General features: G+C 47.8%; 1 protein-coding gene across 1 annotated transcript in view; it reads right to left on the reverse strand.

Annotated features, from left to right (window-relative positions):
* Positions 1-27,027, reverse strand: part of RAB31 (RAB31, member RAS oncogene family) — an 80,785-nt gene that overhangs the window by 34,303 nt on the left and 19,455 nt on the right. The window contains exons 2-3 of the mRNA XM_040264623.1: positions 15,927-16,006; positions 11,167-11,248 (exon numbers count right to left, since the gene is read on the reverse strand). Coding sequence (XP_040120557.1) covers positions 11,167-11,248; positions 15,927-16,006 — 162 coding nt within the window. The remainder of the gene's footprint in view (positions 1-11,166; positions 11,249-15,926; positions 16,007-27,027) is intronic.

Consider the following 27,027-nt stretch of genomic DNA (forward strand, 5'->3'; position numbering starts at 1 on the left):
CACAATAGAGGCCAATTCGAAATCCCTTCCTCCCTAACTATATCTAGAATGCCGCGTTAAAGAGTTCAGATAACTTTCAGGTGACATTTAATCGTTTAGAAGAAGCACAGGGCACTGAGAACAGACAATGTGTTTGCTCAAAAGAAATGACTGTTTATGTCCGTGTGTGTGTGTGTGACTGTGTTGTAATTGCTGGATGTCTACAGGGTGAGGGCAAGGGATTGCCCTCCTCTGAGCGTCTTAGACCCTCAGCTTTCACAGGTGCAAAGTGCCACCCACTTCCAGCAACCAGCAGAGGGATACATGGGCATGGCCTTTCTGGAAAGCATCTGGACAATGTATTTACAAAGGCTTACCTACAAGTCCACTGGCAGAGGAATGGATTAAGAAAATACGGTATATATGTGGGCTTCCCAAGAGGCACTAGTGGTAAAGAATCCACCAGCCAGTGCAGGAGACTAAGGGATGAAGGTTCGATCCCTGGGGTACACAATGGAATATTACTCAGCTATTAAAAAAAAGAACAAAATAATATCAGTTGCAGCAACATGGATGGACCCAGAGATTATCATACTGAGTAAAGTCAGACACAGGAAGACAAATACCATATGATATCACTTATATGTGGCATCTAATTCTTTAAAAAGACACAAATGAACTTACTTACAAAACAGACTTATAGATATCGATAACAAACTTACAGTTATCAAAGAGCAAATGTGAGGGAGAGGGATAAATCAGAAGCTTGGGATAAACACACCCACATTACTATATATAAAATAGATAACCAACAAGGACCTACTGTATAGCACAGGGAACAGTATTCAGTATTCTGTGATGAGCAAGCTACATGAGGAAAGAATTTAAAAACGAATGAATATATGTATAACTAAATCATGTTGCAATATACCTAAAACTAACACTACATTGTAAATCAACAACTCCAGTAAAATTAAAATTAAAAAAAAGTCTTGAAACATTTGTACATTTGACTCAACAGTTCCACTTCTGAAGGGGATGATCAGAGGTGGCCTCAAAGAAACCGTAATTGGTTGGTTTAACAGCTGGAATACTGGGCAGCAATTAAACTCAAGTTTCTGAAAAATATTAAATGGCATAGAAAGCAAGATGGCTCAGTATTTCCCAAGGCGGGGTGTCCTGCAGAACACTGTGCCCTCGAAGTGCTTTTTGGAGAGAAAGCTTTCTTGGCCAAGTAAGTTTCAGGAATCGCTACATACTAAAACTTTTGAACCATGTGTTGGAGAAGATTCTTGAGAGTCCCTTGGACAGCAAGGAGATCAAATCAGTCAATCCTAAAGGAAACCAACCAAGAATATTCATTGGAAGGACCGAAGCTTCAATTCTTTGGCCACCTGATGTGAAGAGCTGATTCATTGGAAAAGACCCTGATGCTGGGAAAGATTGAGGGCAGGAGGAGAAGGGGACAACAGAGAATGAGATGCTTGGATGGTGTCACCGACTCAATGGATGTGAGTTTGAGCAAACTCTAGGAGACAGTGAAGGACAGGGAAGCCTGGCGTGCTGCAGTCCATGGGGTTGTAAAGAGTTGGACACAACTTAGCAACTGGACAACAACGTATTATAATGCTTCCCTGGAGTTCACAAAGTATTATTGGTATAAGAAAGGCTCTGAAATTTTCTATAATAAAGAAACTTTTTATTTATTTTGCTTTCAGTCAGAATTCTTTATTTTCTACCTTTTTTCAAGTAATATTTCTTAACATCTAGGGACCTAGTGAGTGTCCTGAGAACCCACTTTAGGGGCACAGGGTGAAGAGATCTCGACTCAAGACAGGGTGCTGACCTGCATCTGGCTCAGTACCAGTCTGGGTTGGGGTGAGCTGGGGTGGGTGGTGACAGCTAAGGTTTTTCCAGCTCTGTAAGGACACTCATGGTCAAGGTCAGACAGACTCTAGATGGAACTCTCGCCCTGCTCTTGCCTCACGTGCAACACAAAGCTCCCTTCATCCCATTCCACAGCATCCTGTGTGTGCACGTACACACAGTCAGCACACAGTGGAAAGCACCATTCCAGGAAACCCAGTCCTTTAGACCACCCAGTCGACTTCAGGCAAAATTCCTTACACGCAGGTTTGTGGCATCATAAATTCCATAGCAGCAATGTTCTGCATGTCAAGAAGGAGCAGTGATGGAAAATACACGAAGTTTCCTAAAAAGGACCAACACCAGCTGGGCTCTGCCTCCCCGGTGCGAGTTACCCCAGCCGAGGGCACTGGCATCAGGCCCACGAGCTGCAGGGCTTGGTTGTCTGAGGATCTCAGAGAACGCTGGTCCCTTGTGTGATGCTTTCGCACAGTCTGTCCTGGGGGTGGGGGTGGGGCAGCACACAAGCAGAAATCCTCAGCCTCCCCCAGAACGCCAGGGCAGTGGGCAGTCCAGGGCAGAAGCCAGAACATGTCCTGAGGTCCCTCAGGATTCAAACAAAGGGGGAAGAGGGGGAAGAGCATTCCTGACATTCCCGACATTCCCAGCTGGCAGAAGCTGAATGGAAAAACCATCACTGAATGTACCTTCTGTGCCATTCAGAAGAAGGTTTCTGAGTTTTACACAGACCCTCTCTCTCCACAGAAAGCAGAGGCCTATTTAATATGCCTACTCAGATGTCCTAAAAACCCAATAATACATACATAAAGTTGAATAGAAAAACCTATCAAAATGGCTATTCTGAATAATGCTCATTATAGGCAAACCCACCACTTGTTTTCATGTTTCCTGAAAGAAGTCTTTTAAAATGTTAACTGTATACATTATGTTTGCAATGAAAGGGGATATTTTTCCCCCTTTACTTTCTTTTTTCTTTTAAAGTTCCAATGCCAAAGGATTTCCTCAGCATTCAGGAATCACATCCACAGAGCTCGCCCCTCCTCCATTCACACCTTTTCTCAGCTACCGACTCCACCAGAACCTTCTGTAACCCCCTGTTTGGGCAGCAGCAGGAACTCAACAAACTTTCAGCAATGAAAGCGCCAATAACCCTGTATGGATGGGCAGGCTAGATGGTGGTGGTGGTTGTGGGGGTGGGTGTGTGTCCCATTGTACAGATGAGAAAACCAAGGCTCAGAATGATTAAGCAAACTGCCCACAGACACACAGCTCTTAAACGTCCGTAAATGTAGGTCTTCTGACCCCAAATTCCACTCTTTTTCCACTATTCAGTTTCTTCTCTGAAATGAAGCATCACTTTCAGAGGTGTAATAAAGATGCGGGCTGGCACTAACTTTACTCATTCATTCAACACCCATCTCCTGGACATCTGGTACATGACAGGGCCATTCTAAGCGATGGCGACAGAGGGTCAGCAGGTAGAACAATAGTGCTCCAAGCTATCCACAGCTTCATCCTTACAGCACAGGGCGGCCGGAGATGGGCAGCTGGTCCTGGGAAGGGAGGTTACCCCGAGCTACCAGCTGGGGGCAGTGGCATCACGCAGGGTCTTCCACATGCGTCCTCTCAGATGGAAGAGGGAGGCGGGAGAGTCAGAGAAGCTGGAAGATGCTCTGCTTTGAAGATGGATGAATGGGCCACAAGGCGAAGACTGTGGGCTGACTCTTCTCAGAGCCTCCCAAAACGAACCCGCCGGCCCACGCTCCAGACCTGGGAGGCTGTGCACCCAGGCTGTTAGAAGGCACTACATGTGCGTTACAACAGCCACAGGAAACAGAGACGGTGAAGACACCGACAAATCCCTGTCCTTCAGAAGCACTCACTCTCCTCAGAGTGGACGGAGGAGGTGGCTCCTTCAGAGGGGCCGCTCTGAAGATAAAGTTCCCGCTCAGAGGACACGCCTTTGTCCCCATAACAGGACCTGCAGTGGCTCACAGACATGCTTTTCCAAGCTACACGAAGTCTGTGTGTCTAACTTCCTTGTCAGGAAGGACATTTATTGCTTGTATTTTAACCAGACGTATGAAATCAGCTGCGTGAAAGGAAAAGAAGGAAAGCAGGGGAGGAGAGAAGGCCGACCAGGTAAAGGGCATCTCAGGTTCTTTTTTTTTTTCCTTGAATAGATGAACTTTAATATGTTCTAAATCTACTTTCAGTTTGCCTAGTGTCCAATGAAGCATTTCACTGATGCCTTCTCAATGTATACAATTAAAATTAGAATTAGAAAATTTAATGACTATTGATATTTTATCTAATTATTCTTCCATGTTTGCCACCTCATCATCTCAGATTCTTAACAAGCACAACCCCAGCCGGGCTCCAAAGTCCTGCCTCCCGCCCCAACACCTGGGCTCTCTGCCCCAGGTCCCCTGAAAGTCACAGGAGGAGACTGGCCTTTAGCCAAGAGGTGCAGACCCTGCCTCACAATGAGAAGTCACTTATGACATCAGGTGGATGCATGCTAAGTCGCTTCAGTCGTGTCCGACTCTTTTCGACCCCATGGACTGTAGCCCACCAGGCTCCTCTGTGCATGGGATTCTCCAGGCAAGAATAGTAGAGTGGGTTGCCACGCCCTCCTCCAGGGGATCTTCGTGACCCGCAGATTGAACCCGCATCTCTTAAGTCTCCTGCATTGGCAGGTGGGTTCTTTACCACTAGCGCCACCTGGGAAGACGTTATGGCATCACATCCCAGACTAAAGACACACAGAAAAAGCCCTAGGAACCAAGAGTCTTCATCCAGAGGGGCCGCTTCGGTCCCCAGGACGGGGAGATGCTCTCTGGGGAGCAGAGGGTCTGTCCTGGTGGGGAGGATGCCAGAGGAAGGGGCTGGGTCCCTTCAGGCCAGCTCAGGGTTGAGACCCCCCAGCCCACCACTGCTCCTGAGTCCCCATTCCCCGTCTCCTCCCCCTTCCCCGCATTCCCATCCCACCCACCGAGGGCAGAGACTTTGCAGTGTTTCCTGAAGGACTTACTGGATTTATTTTTTCAGTACACGGACATGTCTTTCCTCTTTCTCTCCTGTCGGCAACATTCTGACAACCCAGCAGGACAATTCTGCACGTAAAATCTTATTTTCCTAAATGACGCTAACACCCCCACACAGAACAAACCCTGGGAGCCAGGTCGGTGAACAGCTGTCCCAGCCCAAACACCACTGTCACACTCTTTTCCTCGGTTGCTGGCGCCGGGTCTCTGCCCTTCTGGGTGACTTTTCACTGAAAAGAGACTCTTGAGGCTCCCGGGCCCCACCGACAGCCGCTGCTCTCATTTAAGAGCACATCTGCAGGCCTCTGAGCCATCAGCTTCACACACAACCTTCACCCACTTTTCTTTTCTAAGAGCCTTCTTGGGGGCGGGGCGATGGAGGGAGAGCATGGTTCCCTAATTCAGACCTCAGTCCACACTGTGGAAGCACTGTTCTCTAAGAAGGGGCCTTGCATGGACCCTACCTCCTCCCACTGAAGGCAGAGCCCCCCGCCCATGGAAGTCTGTGAGGAGGTGCCGAGGGTGAAGCCCCCCTCCCTCCAGCAGCACTGAGTGTAGGCTCGGTGCTGGGAGCTGGGAGCTGGCCTCTCTCTCCAGGGGCTGTAGGGCGAGCCGGGGAGAAAACAAAGATCAGCTCTTTCTGAGCCTGTAAGAGGCCTCTTTCTTCAAGGACCCATGAAGGTCAAACTTTCCTCTGCCTTTAGCCACAGCCTATGAATAGTGAACCACTTTCCTGACCACGAACTCCAGGGCCCGAAGAAAGAAGGAAAGGAAGCAGAAGTTTCTTTTGATGTTTGTAAAGAGCCTGAACTCGACCTTGAACTTGTTGTCTTCAATTCTCTTTTCCTTCCCAAGGACCCCTTCTGACCCAATATTGAGGCCACGGCTTTCTCAGCTGCACCCTAGCAGCTATGATCCCATTATCTAAGCCTCCAAGTTATGGGAGATGGGAGGAGCTGAGCCCAAGGAGGGAAATGAGCGGGCTTGCCAGGTGGCTCAGCAGTAAAGAACCCGCATCTCAGCAATGCAGGAGACTCAGGTTCTGTCCCCAGGTGGGGAAGATCCCTGAGAGAAGAGAAGGGCTACCACTCCAGTATTCTTGCCTGGAGAATCCCATGGACAGAGGAGCCTGGCGGGCTATAGTCCACAGGGTCACGAAGAGTAGGACACGACTTAGCAACTAAACAACAAGCCAACTAGGAAAGACAGACAACTACAATGATGACTCTAACCAAATGAAACAAAACAATAAGATGATGTTCATATTTTTTCCAGGTTAGAGTCTTAAAATAATCTGCTCTGATGGATCACACCAGGAAAAGGAAGTCTGACATTTTTCCAGGATGCTGACATTTTTAATGGAGTTATTCTATGGATTGTGATTGTGTTTTAAAGCAGGCACAGAAAGATTTGAAAGTATACATCTAGAAAGGTAAAGCTTCGTCTCACATTGTGATATTCAGTAGCAAATGAGGATACACTGGTCCCCAGTTGAAATGAAAGAACAAAGGAGGAAATCAGAGGAAACTCAGAAGAAAGGAATGAGCTGACACCCTGGCACAGAAGTCTCATTTCCCCTCCCAAATCCTGACAAGAGGAGCTGGGACGACAGAGCTCGGCAGATAATTTCCCTTCTTTCTCCAGGGCTCTCTCTGAGCTCCAGTCCCTGAGAGCATCCTTCTAGAGGCTCTGCTGATCTACCGCTGCCCCTCCTCACCCAGGAAGTGGAAACCAACAGGACAAGCCCTGCAAACAGGACAGGATGGACACCCCAGAAGCCACCTCCGAGCTCCAACAGGGCACTCTTCTCTCGAAACAACACCCCTAGGGAGCAGCACAGTCAATGCACAAATCTCAAAAACGGTAAGCTTTTAACAAACTGGATTCAACAATCAACTGGAAATGGTTACATTTTTTTAACCTTTTTTTTTTTTTTACAGAGGCACTTGATGGATTACCATTTGGCACTGAAAGAATTGGAGGGTGCCCATCATATAGGGCTGAACTAAAAGCAAAAGACAACATGTCAGGAATGAATGCACTCTATCCACAGACAAAACTCTAGCTGGAAAAGATACATGCACCCTATTTTTTTCACAGCATCACTATTCACAACAGCCAAGACATGGTAACAACCTAAGTGTCCGTCAACAGAGGAACAGATAAAGAAAATGTGGTACTTACATACTGTGGGATATTACTCAGCCATAAAAAAAGAATGAAACAATGCCACTTGCAGCTATGTGGATGAACCTAGAGATTATTACACTAAGTGAAGTAAGTCAGACAGAGAAAGACAAATATCATATGATATCACTTATATGTGAAATCTAAAACATGACACAAATAAGCTTATCTATGAAACAAGACTCACAGACACAGAGCACAGACTTGTAGTTACCAAGAGGGACAGAGGGCTGAAGATGGATGATGGACTGGGAGTCTGGGATTAGCAGTTGCAAGCTATTTCACACAGGATGGATAAACAAGGTCGTACTGTACAGCACAGGGAACTATATTCAATATCTTATGATAAACCATAATGGAAAAGAATATGGAAAGAATATATGTGTGTGTGTGTATAACTGAGCCACTTTGCTATACAGCAGAAATTAGCACAACATTGTAAATCAACTACACTTCAATAAAATTTACAACAAACAAAAAAGAATGAACGCACTCTTCTACAAGAACAGGAGACCAGGATCAGTGCTCACAGGGAAAAATCATCCTTGGAGAGTACGAATCTGTGCCACATCTAATGTAGACTCAGCACCACAGTAAGTAGGACATTGATAGGAGTGCTATGTGTACCAGGCCGACTCAAACATGGTCCAATTTTGAGGACTCATCACATGCAAAGCATCGCGTGGAGCAGTTAAATCTGTCTTGATATGGTCAACTCATAAATCCAAAGAGACTGGGTTTAGCATTGTGAAAACTAAGGAGAATAGCAGTAGATTTCTAAAACGATAAGGAGGGAAAATAAAATGCACTAGCCTCCAACGATTAATGAGAGAAGCAACCGCAATCCGCACCAGCAACAGCAGGGAATTTATTTTTAGCTCAAACACGAGGCAACGTCATTACAAGCACGATTAAGTCCAGCACAAAGCTGCCAAAACGACTGAAAAACTGCCATCACTGGAGCGGGAGCAGGCTGCATGGAGGGACGAGACAAGGTCAGCCTGGGGGTAACACGCCAAGCTGTCGAGGGCCAGAGGGATCCATGACCACGAGGTCAGGGGGACTCTGTCCACTCACGCTCCACAAACCTGGATTCACCTGAAATGACTACCCAAACGCAAGCCCCCTTCCCTGGAGTATAAGAAGAAGCCCTAATATGAGGCTTATGCTTTTCAAATTATAGACACAGTGATATAGTCACAGGTATCTACAACCTGAGAGATAAATTTTAGAAAAGCAATTAGAATAATTAAAAATATAGGCCTATGAAAGAAACGTTACGGTGCTTTTGCTTTGAGATGCGAAGTGGGCCAGACTCCAAACTCTGATAGTCATGTTAGAGCCAAATTTCACACAAAGTAATTGATCTCATGATTATTAGACTAGGTAAGTCAATGTCAAGAACCCTGCTTCAATCACACAGAAATCTCCCTCTAGGGACACTTCATCACAAGTGAAAACAGCAGGTTATAAAGAATCAGGATCCCATTGATAAGAAATTATCACACACACACACAGTGAGCTATCTGGAGAATGGCCACCTAATGTCAACAGTAGAAATAATATCTGGGTTGTGGGATTTTGGATCATTTTAATTGTGTGGTTTTGTGTGCTTTTTTTTCCATCAATACAGAACTATCAATCCCAGGACCCAGACTGCTCAATTCAAATTTCTGCTTTATACCTTCTTAGCTGTGTGGTCTTGACCAGGTTACTCACCCCCTCTGAGCCGGGGTGACCTCCCCTGTGGATGGCTACAAAGACAGTCCCAGCTGAGTGCTGTGAGTGGGCTACACACATTAGTGCACAGTAAGCACTGAGCACAAGACCGGGGCACAGCCTGGAGGACCTGCAGCGGCAGGAGGAGCCGCAACACTGCCTCTCCTAGAGGACATGCAGCGGCAGGAGGAGCCGCAACGCTGCCTCTCTGTGTAAAACAGACTGACGACACTCAGGAAGAGCCGCTGCAGGGGCTTCCCTGGTGGCTCAGTGGTAAAGAATCTGCCTGCCAATGCAGGAGACACAGCTACGATCCCTGATCCGGGAAGATGCCACATGCCGCAGAGCAACTAAGCCTGTGGGCCACAACTACTGAGTCTGTGCTCCAGAGCCTAGGAGCCGCGACAAGAGAAGCCATTGCAATAAGATGCCAGGGCGCCACAACTAGAGAGTAGCCCCTGCTCACTGCAACTAAAGAAAAGCCCATGAGTGCAGCAAGGAACATCCAGCACAGCCAAAAAGAAATAAATAAAATTATTTTTAAATTAATTTAAAATTATTGTTTAAAAAGCAGCTGCATAAGCAACTATTTCATGAGCAAAAGTACAATGGGGAAGAAGAAAACCTCTTTGCTTAAACCTCTTTGCTTAAGGAACAAACTCCCAACTCCAAAAACAGAAATCTAGCTGATCGCTACAGAGAACACACAGGGACATAGAGAAGAGACCCTTATACTGTCACTTCCCTTGGACTCCAGCCCCCTGGAGTGGGTATGGCCCACGGTCAGAGAGAAAGAGGGGCCCCAGGTAGCAGCTTCTTGTGTGCTAATCTGAGTTCTTGATTCCACAGTGAAGGAGCAGACGTTCTAACAAGGGTAGCATTTGAGGCCAGAAGATTCGTCCTCATTAAAGGAAAGGAAACCTCTGAGACAGCTTCATCTACAAACACTGGGATGTTCATTTTAAGAGGGGATTTATAGAAAATGCAATTCGTATAAACACACACTTGCTGTGTGAGGAGCTGATAATGAAAACGATGGATTATCCTGAGTCCTGGATTCTCCTGTGAGAGGGAGATGGTTGACAGAAATGATAAGCGAACTGAGGGGCATATTAGAGGCTGGTGAAGGCTGTGGGCTTCCCTGGTAGCGCAGTGGTTAAAGAACTCGCCTCCCAATGCAGGAGACATGGGTTCAGTCCCTGGGTTGGGAAGATCCTCTGGAGAGGGAAATGGCAACCCACTTCAGGATGCTTGTCTGGGAAATCCCATGGACAGAGGAGACTGACAGCTACAGTCTGTGGGGTCGCAAAGCTGTGTCCACGGGGACACATCTGAGCACCTGAACACACACAGCAAGGGCTGTGGAGAAAAAGGGAGCAAGTTGGGGTGGGGAGCAAGGAAGTGCCGACATTCTAAGTGGGCAGCCGGTGACATGTGAGCTGGCAACAGACCAGGGCAAGTTCAACCTGTCTTACCCCGCGATAACCGGCTCTGGGGCCAGTTTTGATTAGTTAAGAGAAGGTACTGGTGAGCCCTGTGTTCACCCATCCAGGCCACTCCTCTCAACTCTGATAACATATGCCCTAGTTATTACGTTCCCTGCTCGAGACAGTCTGTAGGTATCTACTGTTTCACCTTTTAAAATCTAGAGATGGAGCTTCTGGAGTTATCTTCTCCACAAACATTTTTAGGAAGTAAAAAGTATTAGGAATAAGGGACGGGAGGAGATAGTGAAGGACTGGGAAGCCTGGAATGCTGCAGGGCAGGGGGATCACAAAGAGCTGGACACAACTCAGGCTCTGAACAACAACAGAAACAAGAGAGCCCTCATCCATTGTTCCTGGTAACCCAGTACCCATTGCCCTGTTTCCCAGGATGGGAACCCAGACTTCAGGGAACAAAGCCTGTCCAGCTCCCAGGCCATGGGGCTCCGGTGGAACTGAGCGCAGCCACCTCCGGGGGCAAGTGCACTCCCTGGCCCCACCAGCAGGGGCGCCACATCCCCTGAGCACACAGCTCAGACCGGGTAGACGAGGAGCCCCCTGCCTGGGAAGAGCAGCTCTGTTTTTGAGGCTGCAGATGGCCAGGGAGTCGGCCTAAAAAGAAGTCAATTTCAAGGTCAGCAAACAAAGAAAATGGAATAAGAGTTGTGCAACTTTGACAGCACATTGGCAGGGATGGGATTCGGCCCCTTCCAGTTCCTCACGCCTAAAGAGCACATTTCCTTTTGTGCCTAACTCATTTGAAGTTGGATTTCTATCACTAGTCACCAAGTCTTGCCAGATACAAAGAAACCAGTGCTGTTTGGCATTGTTTCCCCAGGAAGCCAGCAGCAGCGTGTCCTTACCCGTTCCTGACCAGCAGTGTCCCAGATGAGGAACTTGTGAAGTTCATTTCCACAAGGCACAGTTTTGGTCATAAAAGACGCCCTGAAAAAGAGAAGTGACATTGACCCATTACCGATCACCCCTGCGACCTTCACGAAGACTCCTGTTTCCATCAGGTGATGGCAGGGCCTTGGCAGGACCCCATAGGCTCTCCTCTAGGGGCCATGGAGGGGAAACGGGACCTGTCACCCCAAAGAAGAAGTCCCGCCTCTTCTGTTAGTCCAACAGAGGACTTGGGCCGGGGGGAGGCACAAAGTGTATTCAGAACACTGTGTTTCAAAACACTTATCTTCAACAGTCCTAAGACATTAGATGCCTGAAATCAGGAAAAAAAAAAAAACTTAGATTTTAAAAATGTATGATCACCACAATTAAGAGTGAAAACAGCACCTGTATCCGGGCACAGGAGAGTGTGGGCCTTGCAGAGGTGTAAACCGTGGTGCATACTCCCTGCTCTATGACCCCAGCACTGGCAGCAACCATTAGAATACTGTATCTCACCCTCATCCTGCTTGTGCAAGTGCAGGGATAAAGATGGGTAGATGAACAAATACTTGTTTTCTCCATGAAAAAGGGAGGATTTGAAACTCTCAGTAGATAATGAAACTCTCGATACTTTCTTTTTTGCATAGTTCCTCTTAAGCTTTTTCTCAGTGCTCAGAAAAGATGTAAAAGTCTAACACAAGGAATGTGGAGTAGCCTTGGTTTTTTTTTTTTCCTGTGTGATAAAGTTTCCCATTCATTAAACAATAGCAAGCCTCTGACTGTGGGAGAAGCAGGCACGAGGAGCCTTCTGACGTGGTGTGGTCAGTACATGTGTCACCTGTTCACCTGTGCAGAGTTCCTGCCAAAAAAATGTTTAGTGTGAATTTAATTGTGAGGATGCAATCCAGTAAATCTGGAATAGGCAACATTCTAACAGATGACGGGCCCAAATGCTTGGAGTAAGTCAATGTCCTGAAAAGTGAACAAAACCAAAGACGGGGGTGGGGGTGTTTTAGAATCTAGATTAAGAGAGAGAGACAAACCCACCAAATGCACTGGATGGACCTTGACTGGACCCTGGATTAGTGGGAAAAGCACTCCAGAGACGTTTTGAGGACAACTGGCAAAATGAAAATTTAGACTATATGTCAGATATGATCACTGAGCCAAATTCACTTTCTAGGAGCAATAAAGGTGTCCTCCTCTTGTTCATCTCAGGATGCACACTGGAGTCTGCAGGGGTAAAGCATCAGGATGTCTTCCCTCACTTTCATGGACCCCAAGGGCCCTCACAGTCCAGCGAGAGTCCAGCCCTGCCACCACTCAGTGCTCAGCCTGCTAAGATTTCCTCAATTTCTACTCTTCCCTGAGACTAAGGGCAGACCACAGAAGTTCCAGGGAGGAAGATATTCGTCCCTGCAGGTCCCATGACTGTCCCCACAATGTACTCAACACCAAGGTGAATAGTCAGAGAGCTCTAATTATTAACACACAATTGCACTAGATGGAAATTCTAAGCATTTTTCTAAGTGATATAACCTAATATGATCAAAATTGCATCTGCCGCATGACATTTCATTTCTTTAAGAGTTCTTAAACTGTATGTCCCAGCTTACTCGTCAGAGCAAATATACTCCAAAAATCAAAATCTCTTGATAACTCTCCTCATTATAAAAGCAATATTAGTACTTCACTAAAAAAATATGTTAAAAATGAATATAAAGGAAGAACATAAAATCACTTGTAATTTCACTACCCAGCCATATTCACTGCTAATAAGTTGGTATTGTCTTCCAAATGGTGTTGACACAACTTTTATCCCCCGAGTTGATGGTACATAGATTTCGTATCTCCTACACTTGATATATTGTGGGCATCTTTCTATTTCTGTGACTATAGATCAGCATCATTACCTGGTGACTGCGTATTACACACTATGTCATGGTCCCTTATTTTTCACTATTATGACAATGGTTAAATGAATATCCTTGAACCTGAATCTTTGTGTCCTTGTACAACTATTCTTTGGATTTCTTAGAAGCATATATTCTCCACATTGCTATGCTCACCAAATGGTAGCTTGTACCTACCATTGTACCCACTGAAATGTGTGCGATGACTTTTTCCCCAAACAAGAGCCTTTCGAATCTGCTCCAGGATGACACACAGGAAATGGTATTTCCTTTCTGGTTTTTTGTCATGGTTGTCTTAAGTCTGAACATCATTTTAGTGTTTACACTTCAGTGGTTTTCCTTTTGTGAATCTTTAGTTCATGACCTTTGCCTACTTTTTAGCGGGGATGGTCATCCTGCTTCTTGTGTCCTTTTTTACTATTTTATACCAACTTTTTGTAACTGTATTTTTAAAAAATTTTTTTCCAGTTAAACCTTTGCCCTTTAACTTGGCTTATGGAACATTTTCCAAAAATGCTTTTTAAAATTGTATGTAGACAGCTATATCAACATTTTGTCTTGATGCTTATTTTTGTTTTTACATTGATGTAAGTCAGATTTTCTCAGGTGGCTCACCGGTAAAGTAGAAAAGAATCTGCCTGCCAATGCAAGAGATGCAAGTTCAAGCCTGGGTCAGGAAGATCTCCCGCAGAAAGAATTGGCAACCCACTCCAGTATTCTTGCCTGGGAAATCCCCAGGACAGAGGAGCCTGGCGGGCTACAGTCCGTGGGGTCACAGAAAATCAGACACGACCTAGCAACTAAACAAGTCACTTACCAACTAAACAAGTCACTTAGCAACTAAACAACAAAGCAGATTTTCATTCATTCTTCAATATATTCTAGGCAATGGGATAAATAATACAGTAACTCTGCTCACAAAAAGTTCTCAGGTTTAGAAAACTAAGTTCATGCCTTTAAAATCTTAGACTTTTATGAGCTAGGGGAAAAAAATATACCCAGACTACGCTTTTCATTTTACAGATAAGACGGAGGTAAGCCTGAGACCTGAGACGACCTTGACCCTGGTCAAGAAAGAATCTGATGGCACAGTCAGGAGAGAAGACAGAGCCCCATGGCCACCCTGGGGGATGAGGGTCACAGTCCCTCAGTTTGCTCATCTGTGAAATAGGCCCCAAATCCACCCTGCATGATCTATGGGCTGCTTCAGGGTCAAATGTGGAAATGACAGCTGTGAAGTCCCCGTCGGTACACAGTCACAGTGAACCGGCGAGGAACAGCTCTAGAGAAAGTAGCAACGCATATCACACCATATATATGTATGTATTCACCTATATGTGGGGCTTCCTGATGGCTCAACTGGTAAAGAATCTGCCTGCTAATGCAGGAGATGCTAGAGATGCGAGTTTGATCCCTGCGTGGGGAAGGTCCCCTGGAGGAGGGCATGGCAACACACTCCAGGATTCTTGCCTGGAGAATCCCATGGACAGAGGAGCCTGGCGGGCTACAGTCCATGAGGTCGCAAACAGTTGGACATGGCTGAGCATGCACACACACACATACCTATATGTGCAGACACCTCTCTCTGTTCCTGATTTCCTGCCACTAGGAGAAAGACGATTACTGTTTGAAATGAAGACTGACAACCGTTGCTCTTTTGTTTTGTTTTTTTCAGCCTCCTTGCTAGCTTTCAACTTCAGACTCTCAGGCGTCTTCACTTCCTGAACGATGAGGGTGAGCAATGCTGGACTGGCTTCATTACCTGCGGGAAGCAGAATCTGGCAGAGAAGAAACACGATGTCCTTGTAAAGGTCAAACTAGAAAGAGAGGTGCACACGTCTGTTCATGATGCCGACAGTCTGCTTGAATAGCAGTCAGGGTTTCTCATGAGTCACTGGGTGGCAAGGATGAACTTTCGGTGGAGAAACGATGCCCTTTCACAGCCTGAGGTCCTTCTCAAGGCAGTGATCACCGTGGGAGGCAGGTGGACTCCCAGTGGACTCAATGGCTGTGAGTCAGAAGCTTGCCGTGTGCCCTGCCGTGAATCTTCTCCACTCAAGGCTGATGGAGGCCGTTGCCCTGTCCTCATCCATCCTACCCAGTTCCCCAAATTGATACACCCGTTGTTTCCCTGCTGAGGAAAACCAAACCTTGCTCTCTGCAGAGAGCATGCTGTCTTCATGGAGAAAAACACACTGGGCTAAGTACTAAGATGGTGAAAAATTAACCACTTGCAAGGCAGCACGGCAAAAGCACATCTGATGAAGGCATCCGTAGCAAAGAGAAAGCAAAGAGAAAGCGAACAGGAAGTGCTCTCGCGTCCCAAGGCTGGGATCTGGGCAGGGCAGGGGGTAGGAGGGCAATCCTCCCCTCCCCTCCCAAGCATCAGAACAGAGATGCCGACACTGGATTCAGCCAGGAAAGGAAAATCAATCTGCCCACAATCCGTGCAGACGGCTCTCCTGTGAGTGGACGCGTTCCCAGGTTTCCTGGCAGGCAGGTTCAAGCAGGACCTTCAGGGATTCGTCCCAGATCTCAACTTCCATCTGGAAATAAAGTCGGCATGATCTGCAGAATAACGCACTCGGAGATCAAGGAAAAAACCCGAGGTGGCAGTGAGGGTGGCTGGTGCAGGGTGGAAGGGACTGCAGGAACAGGAAAACTGGACACATCGCCCAAGTCCCTGAGTTGTGTCCAAGTCTTCACAGTCGAGACTGAGTCTCCCTGGCTGGGATGAACACCCCCGAAGGCTCAGACACTGTGACCTCTCTGGGTACTTAGAAAGGAAGAAAGGTGAATGGGAAGAACAGATGAGAACTTACCCAATGGTCGGGCTGATGTTGTGGTCAAAGTGATCCTGGACAAATCGACACACGATGCTGGACTTCCCCACACCAGTGTCCTGGAAGAGGACAAGAATACAGCCATGAAGACCATGGGGGCGGATTCTGACCCAGTATAAACAGAACCCAGCACAGGGGAGCTTACTTCCAGCTTGGGGGAAGTGGGATATTTTCTTCTATTTCATACCAGAAATTTTGACAATGAAGTCGTATTGCCTTCATAAAAGAAGTGTGCTAAAAGTAAGTTTCAGAAACATGTGCCATCTATACACAATAATTAACCTAGAACTGGCATGTTCCAATACATTTACTTCCAGAAATTTGGAAATTTGGGGAGGGATCTAAGAAGTACAGCAACAACATCATTTTGTTTTGGTAGAAACTGATTTTATTCAAACCTTTAGCACTCTAAGAAGGCATAACCTATTTTTCTAGGTATCATCCTGTAAGAACAATAAATTCTAATTATTGCATGTTTACCATTTTCTCTCTAGAATCTGATGGCTGGATAAGAACCTCCAGTTTTGCTCAATTGTACAGCTCTTTCTCTGTTAAATAATTCTATAAAGCTGTTAGGAAGGCGGTCCACTCATACACTGGAAAGACACATGCATTTTTCTGTGGGTGCATGCTAAGTTGCTCAGTCGTGTCTGACTCTTTGCGACCTGACTGTAGCCGGCCAGGCTCATCTGTCCATGGGATTCTCCAGGCAAGAATACTGGAGTAGTTGCTATTTCCTCCTTCAGGGGATCGTCTAGACTCAGGAATCGAATCCGCATCTCTTAGTCTCCTGCACTGGCAGGCGGGTTCTTTACCACTAGTGCCACCTGGGAGGTCCCAAGTGCATTTTTCTCCAGTCCTTTCCAAATCCCTTGTCAAATGGTTTAAGGAATTTAAAAAAAAAAAAAAACATTCACAAGGTCATAGAAATGGGAGAAGAGACAACCATCAGACAAGTGAGGACTGAGAGGAAAAGCTGGAGGAGGGAGGGTGGGGTCACTGTGAAAGAGGAAGCCAGAGCCTAAGTGGGGAGAGCAAGTCAGTCCCGCCCACGTTCCCTGCAGGTACCAAGAGCTGGAGGCAGTGCTGGAATCAGAATATCGGAATCAGAGGCAAGACTGCAGAGAATCACACCTAGGCGCCCCAGCCACGGGATCAGGGGAGGGATGTTCCAGGAGGATGCTGGAGGCTGACTCCAGAAAACCTGTGTCACACACAGGCTGGCCCACGACCCTGCACACAGCTCGGGTTGGGGCAGGGGGAGCTACGCACCCCACCCTGCCCCACCCTGTGCAAGCCCAGATGGAAGGGGTCAGAGGCTTTGTGTCTTTGTGTCTCCCCGCTTGCAGACCCAGCTATGAGTCCCCCAACTAGAGGCCACGTGTGCCCCCACCCACCAGCCCCTGTGCAAACAGAGCTTTGGGGAGGCATTTTATTTTTTTAAACATTCTCCTTTTATTTTTTTCTTTGGTCAAGCCACGCAGCATGCTGGGGTTTTAGTTCCCTGACCAGGGATCAAACCCGTGCCCCCTGCATTGGAAGCGTGAATCCCTAACCACTGGACCACCAGGGAACTCCCTGGGGATGCATTTTAATCTTTAAAAAATAAATACTCATCTAAGAAATACCGGAGGTTTACACCCACAGAAAAGTAGAGGATGCATTTTTAGAAGATCATTCAGAAAGTAGGACGGACCCTCAGAAACTAAAAACATGATGACAAAAATGGAAATTTCAAAGGAAGAGTTGGCAAGGTGAAGTCCAGAGATTGCCCAGAAAGCAGGACAAAGGAGAACAAAGGTCCTGCCCCCCGCTGCCCTTTGAGAGTGGCCGCATAGCGAGGAGATCCAGGGCGCGTATCTGCTCTGGGAGGACTGCGGAGACTCGAGACAGAGAAGCGAGAGGGGAAAGAGACACACCTAGCCCAAGAAGGAAAAGACAGTGATGAGCTTCTCTTCAAAGCTTCACGTTAAAAGCCCGCAGATCAAGGAGAAAATGCTGAAACTCAGAGAAAGGTGTTTTTCTCCAGACAGTGAAACATGAAATCAGATTTGAAACACCATCGGCATCTGAATTATGGGCGTGCCCTCTCGCTCCCACATTCAGGGGACAATCCTAGCAAACCTGGGGCGGGAGGGCCTCAGGCTTCGGATCCTCATCAGAAGGTCACTGTCCAGAAGGTGTCACCTCCCGGAGCACGTGGACTGCACTGGCTCTGAGCCCCGGGAAAAAGCCGCACCAGACGCTGCATCTTTGCAGCCCTGGGTCAATGTGCAGAGTTCAAAGAGGTGACGACAGAAAGGAAACACCAGCTCCTCAGACTCCAGATCGATGCGACTGCTATTTCCAGCTGCATCCCCAGGAAGGACTCCAGCTAACGCTTCTCAGTGTCCCCAGACCACAGCCCTGTCTTTCCCATCTCAGCTGAGCTTAAAGTCCCTGTGACCCCTACCACCCTGCAGTCCTCACAGCCCCAGCAACTCTGGACAGGAAGAACTGGGCTGCACCCAGGCCTCCCCCATACTCAGCTGGGACAATGGCCCCTTGATAGCCTCCTCCCCAGCAGCAGAGCCCTTGTCCTCTAAGGGAGCGGCTGGCATCCAAGGCTCTGGCCAGAGAGGGCATTCTCATGGGCAGGACTCTGCTCCAGGGGGCACGCTTCGGAGTCCATTTACTTGCTCTGCCCAAGGGTTTCAGCTGCCAAGAGCTGACTCATTAGAAAAGACCCCGATGCTGAGAAAGATTGAAGGCAGGAAGAGAAGGGGACATCACCAACTCAACAGACATGAGTTCGAGCAAACTCCAGGAGATGGTGTAGGACACGGAAGCCTGGAGTGCTGCAGTCCATGGAATCCCAAAGAGTTGGACACAACTGAGTGACTGAACGATGACAAAATCATCTTGTGGGGTCAGAGGCTTTGTGACAACTCGGGGATGGCCTGCTCTCAGGCCTGCCATTCCCCCGCCGGCCACCAGGGGAAGGCCCTGCCCACAGATGGCAGACGAGGGCAGCGCAGGACGCAGGGCAGTTGTCATGAATCACTGAGCTGGGTGACTTCCTTTTACTGCAGGACCTCTTTCAGACAGTCACACACACACACACACACACACAGAGGCAGGAGGAAAACGCCCCGGATCATGCCTGGTCCCACAGGAAATTGCAAAGCTCTGAAGCAGCAACTCCTGGGTGGATAAAGGCATCAGAGGAACAAGAGGAGGGCCGGGAGGCACAGGCTTCTCCTCGGCCCCGTGACTTCCGGGGGACTCGACACCCTTGGAAGGAAGCTGGCTCCACTTCCTGAAATGACAGGACGTTGTTACAGCCCATCCAGCCCCGAGTCTGCAGGAAAGGAGGCTGTGTGGCTTCCCTGAGGTCACACAGCAGGCTGGAGGGTCAGAGCACAGTTTCCCGAGTCCCATGAAAACCCTACAGGCTCTCACCAGGTAAATCAACTCCCTGACAGATGTAAATGTCTTCTTAAAAGAAGTCCACTTCTTGGACCCATGAGGAGGGCCTTTACTACTGCTTTCCAGGTTCACCACTCATAAGAGAGTCATTCGTCCTAAAGATACATCTGCTAGGTCTTGCCCGAATGGGAGGGGGACATACTGTCAGCTACCAAGGAGGCATCAGCATAAAACCAATTCTTTTCTTTTTTTAATTGAATGTAGTTGATTTAAAATGTCGTTCATCATTAGTCTCAGGTGTACAGCACATTCACTCAGTCATACACACACACACGTACATCTGTATCTATATCTGTTCTTGGTCAGAGTCTTTTCCCTAATAGGTTGTGCTGCGCTGTGTGCTAACCTGCTTCAGTTTCGTCTGACTCCGTGAGACCCTGTGGACTGTAGCCCGCCAGGCTCCTCTGTCTGTGGGATTCTCCAGGCAAAAACACTGGAGTGGGTTGCCATGCCCTCCTCCGGGGGATCTTCCTGACCTGGGGATCGCATCGGGGTCTCTTACTTTCGCTGCACTGGCAGGCAGGTTCTTTATAACTAGCACGACCTGGGAAGCCCCTAGGTCACTTACACATCAGACCTAAACTTTCAAGGGAATCAGACAGGGTGTCAGAGCCAGGGTGACCAAGACTGCACAGGCCACCCCAAGAAGTCAACAGGATGGCTGATGGCTGGGTTCCAAACTTTTAAAACTCAGGCATGCATCTTTCTGTTGACATAATGCTCTAAATAAATCATGATTCTTTCCCAAGCTTGGGCCTGCACTATAGCTCTCTACAATGAAGACCCCAACATCCATTTATAATATTATTTCCATAGGAAACTTTATTCTACTTTCAAACTTGGGATTTCAGCCAGTACCAACCAGACTCTCAGGCCTGCAGTCCAAGCAGAACACCCCAGGAGTGAAGAGATCTTTGGGGAACATTTGAAGTTCTGTTGCTAAGTCATGTCCGACTCTTTGCGATCCCATGGACTGAAGCACGCCAGGCTTCTCTGTCCTTCACCATCTCCCAGAGTTTGCTCAAATTCATGTCCATTGAGTTGGTGATGTTACTCAACCTTCTCATCCTCTGTTGCCCACCCTGGTGGACTCCTGCATTTGGACTCCAGGCATATTGCCAATAATCCCAACCTTTCTTCGGATCACAGCGATGATGACAAAAGCTGAGCTCATAAAAGCTCCCGGCACCCAGCCAAGCATTTTGTAGGGAGAAATGTCCACTATCATCTCCTGAAGCTTTGTTTCTGCTGTCATCTCTCTTCTCTCCTTCTGTGACTCCAGCTGTGCTTGTACTATACTTTTTCACCGTACCATGTACGTCTTTATCTTCTTTTCTTTATTTTCCATCTTTTATTTGTCTGAGTTTCGGTTTGGAATTATTCTGACCTATCTTCTAGTTCTTTTTAAAGATGTATTGAACATGATGATAAACCCATTGACTGATTTTCTGATATCAGTTATTGCATTTTTTCACCATAAAATTTTCACAGTACAGTTTTCGATGGCATGCCAAAGTCTGAAATCATGACTTTTATTTCCTTGAACATAATAAACATGCATATATTATTATTTTTTTTAATTTTTAATATTTATTGTAGTTATGTATTTGGTTGTGCTGGGACTCAGTTGCAGCACATTGGATTTTCGTGGCATCATCCAGGATCTTCTAGTTTAAAGTACATTATCTAGATTCTAGTTCGGTTTCTATTGTTTGTGGAAAGGTTTTCAGTCGAATTGCCCTGTCTCCTCCTATCATTGGTCAAGTTTGAGTCCTGGAAGCATCACCCAAGGACAGGGAATTAGAGTAGCCTGTCCAGGGATATGGGTCTCCAAGCACAAGACACCCCGCAGGTGTTTAAACACCGTCTCTGACTCTGGGATGGTGTTTAAAAAGAACAGGTGGCCTCGATTCTGGGATGTCATCCACGCCCCAAAAAACTGTTTCTAGTAAGAAAATATTTATGCTATTTTTAAATGCCATCCCATCCTACTGCCGTTATATTTACCTGCCTCTCATTGTTCCAGCACTGGTGGATCTAGTGGATTAAAGAGTCTAGCATTCCATCAATCATCAAGTGCTCTGGCCCCAGAGCAGGTGGTGGCCTCTCCATCCTGCAGGTGGCAAAGGCATGTCCTAGGAGTTCTAGGGAAACTGAAGTCGAGTATTCGGCGTGAGAAAAGGTGAGCACCAGGGGCTCCATCTCTCTACCAGCCTGGCCTCCCTCTGCCTCACTCCTCCGACAAGTTAAAGGAAAAGAACAAGGAAGATGCTTCTTAAAAGGGGAAGAACGGCGAGTCCCATCACCCTCCACTTCCAACATAGCAGCCCCGCTGCTTCTCGGCTTTTTCAGAGAGCCCTTTGTCCCAATGCAGAGACTATACAGCCACGCAGACATTTCCGTGTGTCTGCATCTTACAAGGTGTGACCTTAACTGTTTAAAAATTTTTCTAATCTTGTGTTTTACTTAATCTCACTTCCTGCCAGAGGAACCACCACCTCTTCTGTCACCTTTCTTTCCGCTCAAGCAGCGCACGTGTGAGGTGGCGACTGGGCAAGCCAGGTTCTCCGGACAAATGGCAGAGACACGAGCCCCCTGTTCCCAGTGGGGAACCCACCGGCCTGCCCAGGCTCCCTGTACCGACGCGGGATTTTATTGTTCTATAATGTTCTTACAAAACACCCAATATTCACTCCTCCCAAGGTTCAGGTCTAGCAAATAAGGACACAGAATGATCATATTTGCAGCTTCTAATGTGGTTCCCAGTGACTCCTGACACCTGGTATTTGGTCCCCTGCGTGTAGGCTAGGGAGTTTCCCAGGTAGCACAGCAGTAAAGACCCTACCTGCCGTTACAGGAGTCGTAAGAGACGCCGGTTCGATCCCTGGGTCAGGAAGATCCCCTGGAGGAGGGCATGGCAACCCACTTCAGTGTTCTTGCCTGGAGAATCCCATGGACAGAGGAGCCTGGTGGGTTACAGTCCATGGGGTTGCAAAGAGTCACACACAACTGAACCGACTTAGCACAGACATGTGGTCTAGACCTAACAACTTGCTCTTAAAAAGCAGAAAAATGGTGAAAGTGACAGATGTCAGCCCCCATGTTAGGTTTTAGAACACTGAGACTTGGTCCCCCTTTCTCACCAGGTTGCCCGGCCCCAGCCTGGGGCTCTTAGGACAGAAGCTTTGGAGCCACAGCTCTCGGTGACCATCCAAGGCGCTCTACTATCCTTAGGATCAGCTGGTACCGCCACACCATGAATTTGTCCTTCAAGTGGGAAGTGCAGCCGTGGACCCCAAGGGCTCTCGGACTCGGGTAAGGAGGCATGGCCCTCCTCCCCTCCAGCCCCTGGAGCCTGGGCTTCGTCCCGAGGGCAGTGGAACCAAGAAGACGCAGCACGGGGGGAACTTTAAGAGGACTGGAAGGAAACCAAACCAGGAAACAGAGGTGTTTAGGAGACTGCACACATCTGCATTTTTACTGAGCATCTACTATATGTCAGGTGTTTTCACAGATGATGGTGGCCAGTCTGTCATGTCAGAGCTAAGACTCTACACAGAGCCTCAGCAGGGGCTCATACTCAGCGCTGCAGGGCAGGCAGATGGAATCCTTCCTGTATCTCGACCCTGACAAGCCTGACAGCTGCTGTCCTCAGACCACTCGCTGGCCTGAGTTGACACTCAACACTTTGCTGACCCCAAGCCGAGCTCCTACGTGATGCAGAAAGTTAGCTGCTGTGATCCTTAGTCACGACACTAGATTGCAGCACTTACACATGCTCCCTCGTTGGCCAGAAGCTAACAGTCAACATACCTGCGAGGTACTGATGAGCCGAGATGCCAGCTTCTGCTCACAACTCGCCTACCTTCCTGACTGCCACTGTCCCCATAAACAGTGAGAGTCTTTGACCCATGAGAGGTGAGGAATCATCCTATACATCTGAGGGTCAACTGGACTCCGCCCAGACTTGATGGCCATGCCAGATTCAGGAGGGGAGGTCACAGAAGGGAGGAGATGTATTTGCAGGGGCTGGGCATTAGAAGGTGGGGTCTGAGCCTGCAGAGTGCAAGGAGAGCCATTCCCATAACCATCACGCCGGCTTGACTTTCTCACGGCTCTGTCCCTCGGTCATCCAGCACTTCTGTGAGCGTTTCAGAGACTTTACAAAACACACAAGAAAGGCAGCAGTGAATTTCCAACTGGGAGGGAGATTATTTAATACTGTCCCCTCACTTTCCATCTGTGTTCTTTGGGAATAAATGCTAAACCAGCACACTCATTTTAAGAAATTTGACCAGGAAATACAAGGCTGCCTGCATCACGGCTACCAGGAGAATCCCCACCTCTTCACGCTGATAGGAAGAGATCAACGTATTTGAACTTTATGTACCAATAACGTGAAGTCGTCCTTGTGGATAAATCAAGATTTGTGGACATACAACTCTTTAAGAAGTTTATTTTAGGGTCAAGAAAGAAAATATGTAGTTTATGCTTCCCAAGATAGGAACTGTCCCTTGTATGAATCACTGAATATTTCCAGAAGAGAATATTCCCAGAGACGCTGGGGGTCAACACCTTCCGTGCACTGTGAACACCCTATAAAGGATGAGTCTCGGGCCGCTCTAACTGCACATCCCTGAATTCAGTGAACAAAGTGTGGACCCTCTGATAGGTGTGTATCTATTTACAAACTGCACACATGCACAAATTATTAAGATATTAGACAGCCTGTAGGACATAACCGGGAGTAGAAAATTTTAAAAGAATGATCTACTAGGATCTTCTCAAATCTATGTCACCAAATACAGAAATCTCTGGATGCCAAGGCTGGCGTAAGCTGCAACTGCCCCAGCTCCCAGATTTCACGTCTTTGTTCAACCAAATAGCCTCGTCGGTGTCACAGACAGATTTACAATCAGTACAGTCCAGCACTAGGAGGAAGGACTCGATCTCAGTGTGCACTCCCACCTCCTTGACACATAGAGACCGGGAAACACAGGGATGAAGTCCCCGGAGGCTAGAACCACACCATGTGGATGGGAGGCTGGAGGCAGCCACCTTTCAACTCCCTGGGCTGGGAAGCTGTGCGGAGAGAAGTTAAGCCAAGTGGCCCAAAGACGGTTCTGATACCTTCCGGAGGCCCAGCAACATTCCTGCTCTGGGTTCTGTGGGACACTCTGTATCTTTCTTCTTTTTTAACTGGGTCTCAAGGCACGTGGAACGCCCCCGATGGCCACAGGAACCAGCAGGAAGCTACGGGTGGCAAAGATCCTCCCCGACAATGCAGGAGTCCCAAGAAACTCAGGTTCAGTCCTTTCTTGGGAAGATCTCCTGGAGAAGGGAATGGCAATCCATTCCAGTATTCTTGTCTGGGAAGTCCCATGGACAGAGGAGTCTGGCGGGCTATAGTCCATGGGGTCACAGAGTCGGATGTGACTGAAAGACTTAGCACAGGGCACACTGGACTGTCCCCTGCCGGCCACGGGAAGCACAGCCAAAGGCTGCCCTTCCAAAGCTGGACCCCCAGGAGGAAGCGTCTGTAAGGATTTTAGCGCTGACCCCGGTCACTTCCCACCACTGCCAGGCCCACTCCTCCCGCCCCTGGACTAGGCCATCACATCATCACACCTACTGTTTTTGGCAGGCAGTGACAACCAAACCATAACGTCATGTGCTGCTCTCTCATCAAACAGGAGGCTGGAAAATGTCACCTGATGTCTGGGCCTGGCCAGCAGTAAAGTCTGGCTGCCTCCAGTCGCAGCACCCCCTCGGCCACTCACGAACCTCGGCCGTATTTCATCTGCATCTCAGGTCACGGTCATGGCTTAAAGGCATTGCTACACGTGCACTCAGAATCCAAGTGACAGGACGAGAATGTCCATTTCTACATTCTAGCTTTACAAAAACACAACTGGTTGACTTTATTAAAAAACAAAGCAAGGAAGAAAAAGCAATAATCCAGGAAAGACGATGATTTGTTCCAGGGGTGAGCTCACCATTCAGGTTTCAACTTGGACCCTTCTGTCCACTCAGGCTCTGCTTCTGGGGACCCATCCACACTGCCCCCACCTCCCCCACCGGACTCTCTGTCAAGCAGGCAGGAAGATTGCAGTTTGATTGAGGCAACCAGGCCAGAAGTTGCTAGATAATAATTTGGTCAGATGAACCAAAGGAAGTGTGTTTCTTCACTCGGTGGTTTGGACAGCTTGAGGGGTCAGGATGGGACTAAAGACCTTCTCTGACATGAGAGCACAAACTTCTGTTCCACCGTGACCTAACCACACGACCCAAGCAGCTCAGTTCAAACTTTGCTTTCCTACCCACGAATCTGGTGCCTTACCCAATCTAGCACAAAAGAGACTTGCCCAAGGTCTGACGTGTATAGACACACACGGATAAATCTGTGACACGATCCTGTTTGTGTGCCTGCCTCTATCCCAGAAAAGGATTAGAATATTTAACTGAGCTTCCCAAGTGCCGTCACACATCAAGCCTGTGTTTTCATAAGACAGAATCCTTCTCTGCTAAATGGATCTAAACGGCAAACTGTATCTGGCGACCAGGAACACAGAGTCAGCCAGGACAAGTAGACAGCAGCAGCATTCTGCCGTTCTGCTGACTGAAGGAAAACATTTTGGAACTTGAGTTTTCTATGACGTTTGATCTGGACTCTAGATCCAAACCAGCTCGATGTTCATGCTTCCTCAAAACAGTAGCCACAGGGCTGGCCAGTATCACTGCACTGTCCATTTGCCTGCATGCTCAGTTGCTCAGTCATGGCCAACTCTTTGTGACCCCATGGACTGTAGCTCGCCAGGCTCCTCTGTCCATGGGATTCTCCAGGCAAGAATACTGGAGTGAGTTTCCATGCCCTCCTCCATGGGATATTCCCAACCCAGGGATCAAACCACATCTCCTGAGTCTTCTGCACTGGCAGGCAAGTTCATGAGCACTGTGCCACCTGGGAAGTCCCAGGTGTCTATTAGCTTCTCTAGAAAAGGTGAAACACCAATGCCCAGTGTACATCTATTCTCTGCAACATCCATCTGATAATGCCATGAAGTCACCGAGTACCAGCATCCTACCCCCTGATCCATGGGCTGGGTTACCAGCTGCTGTTCAATATGGAGCTCAGCATGGGAGACAATGACCCAGTGCCAAGAAAAGGAAGAAATAAACAGCAAGGGCCCTGGCACCTGGAGTGGGGGCTTCCTCAGCCCCGCTGTATACCCTGGAGTCCACTCACTACATGGCAGGGCAGACAGGGACACCCAGAAAATCTCAGAGTGGTTCTCAACCAGATGGCATCCCAGGGGGACATCCAGGACTTGCCTCCCCTACAGGAGAGGAGTCTCCGAGATTTCTTCCTGTGTGCAAAAGAAATTATGCATGCTCCTCTTTTCTGGGCTAAAAGATCCAAATCTGATAGCTTTTCGGGAATAACTTTGTAAACCTTAATCATAATTTTCTGAGTTGTTCCCTGTCTCTTTTAACTGGAGGAAAACATGAAGAGAACTCCAAGGAAACAGACCCCAAGAGATCACAACCCAGAGTGTGAGACACATGGAGCGTACATCCTAGGAGATGCTGTGACAAAGGAAAAATGGAAAAT

Source organism: Oryx dammah, unplaced genomic scaffold (genome assembly GCF_014754425.2).
Source record: "Oryx dammah isolate SB20612 unplaced genomic scaffold, SCBI_Odam_1.1 HiC_scaffold_22, whole genome shotgun sequence".
In the NCBI taxonomy this organism is placed as follows: domain Eukaryota; kingdom Metazoa; phylum Chordata; class Mammalia; order Artiodactyla; family Bovidae; genus Oryx; species Oryx dammah.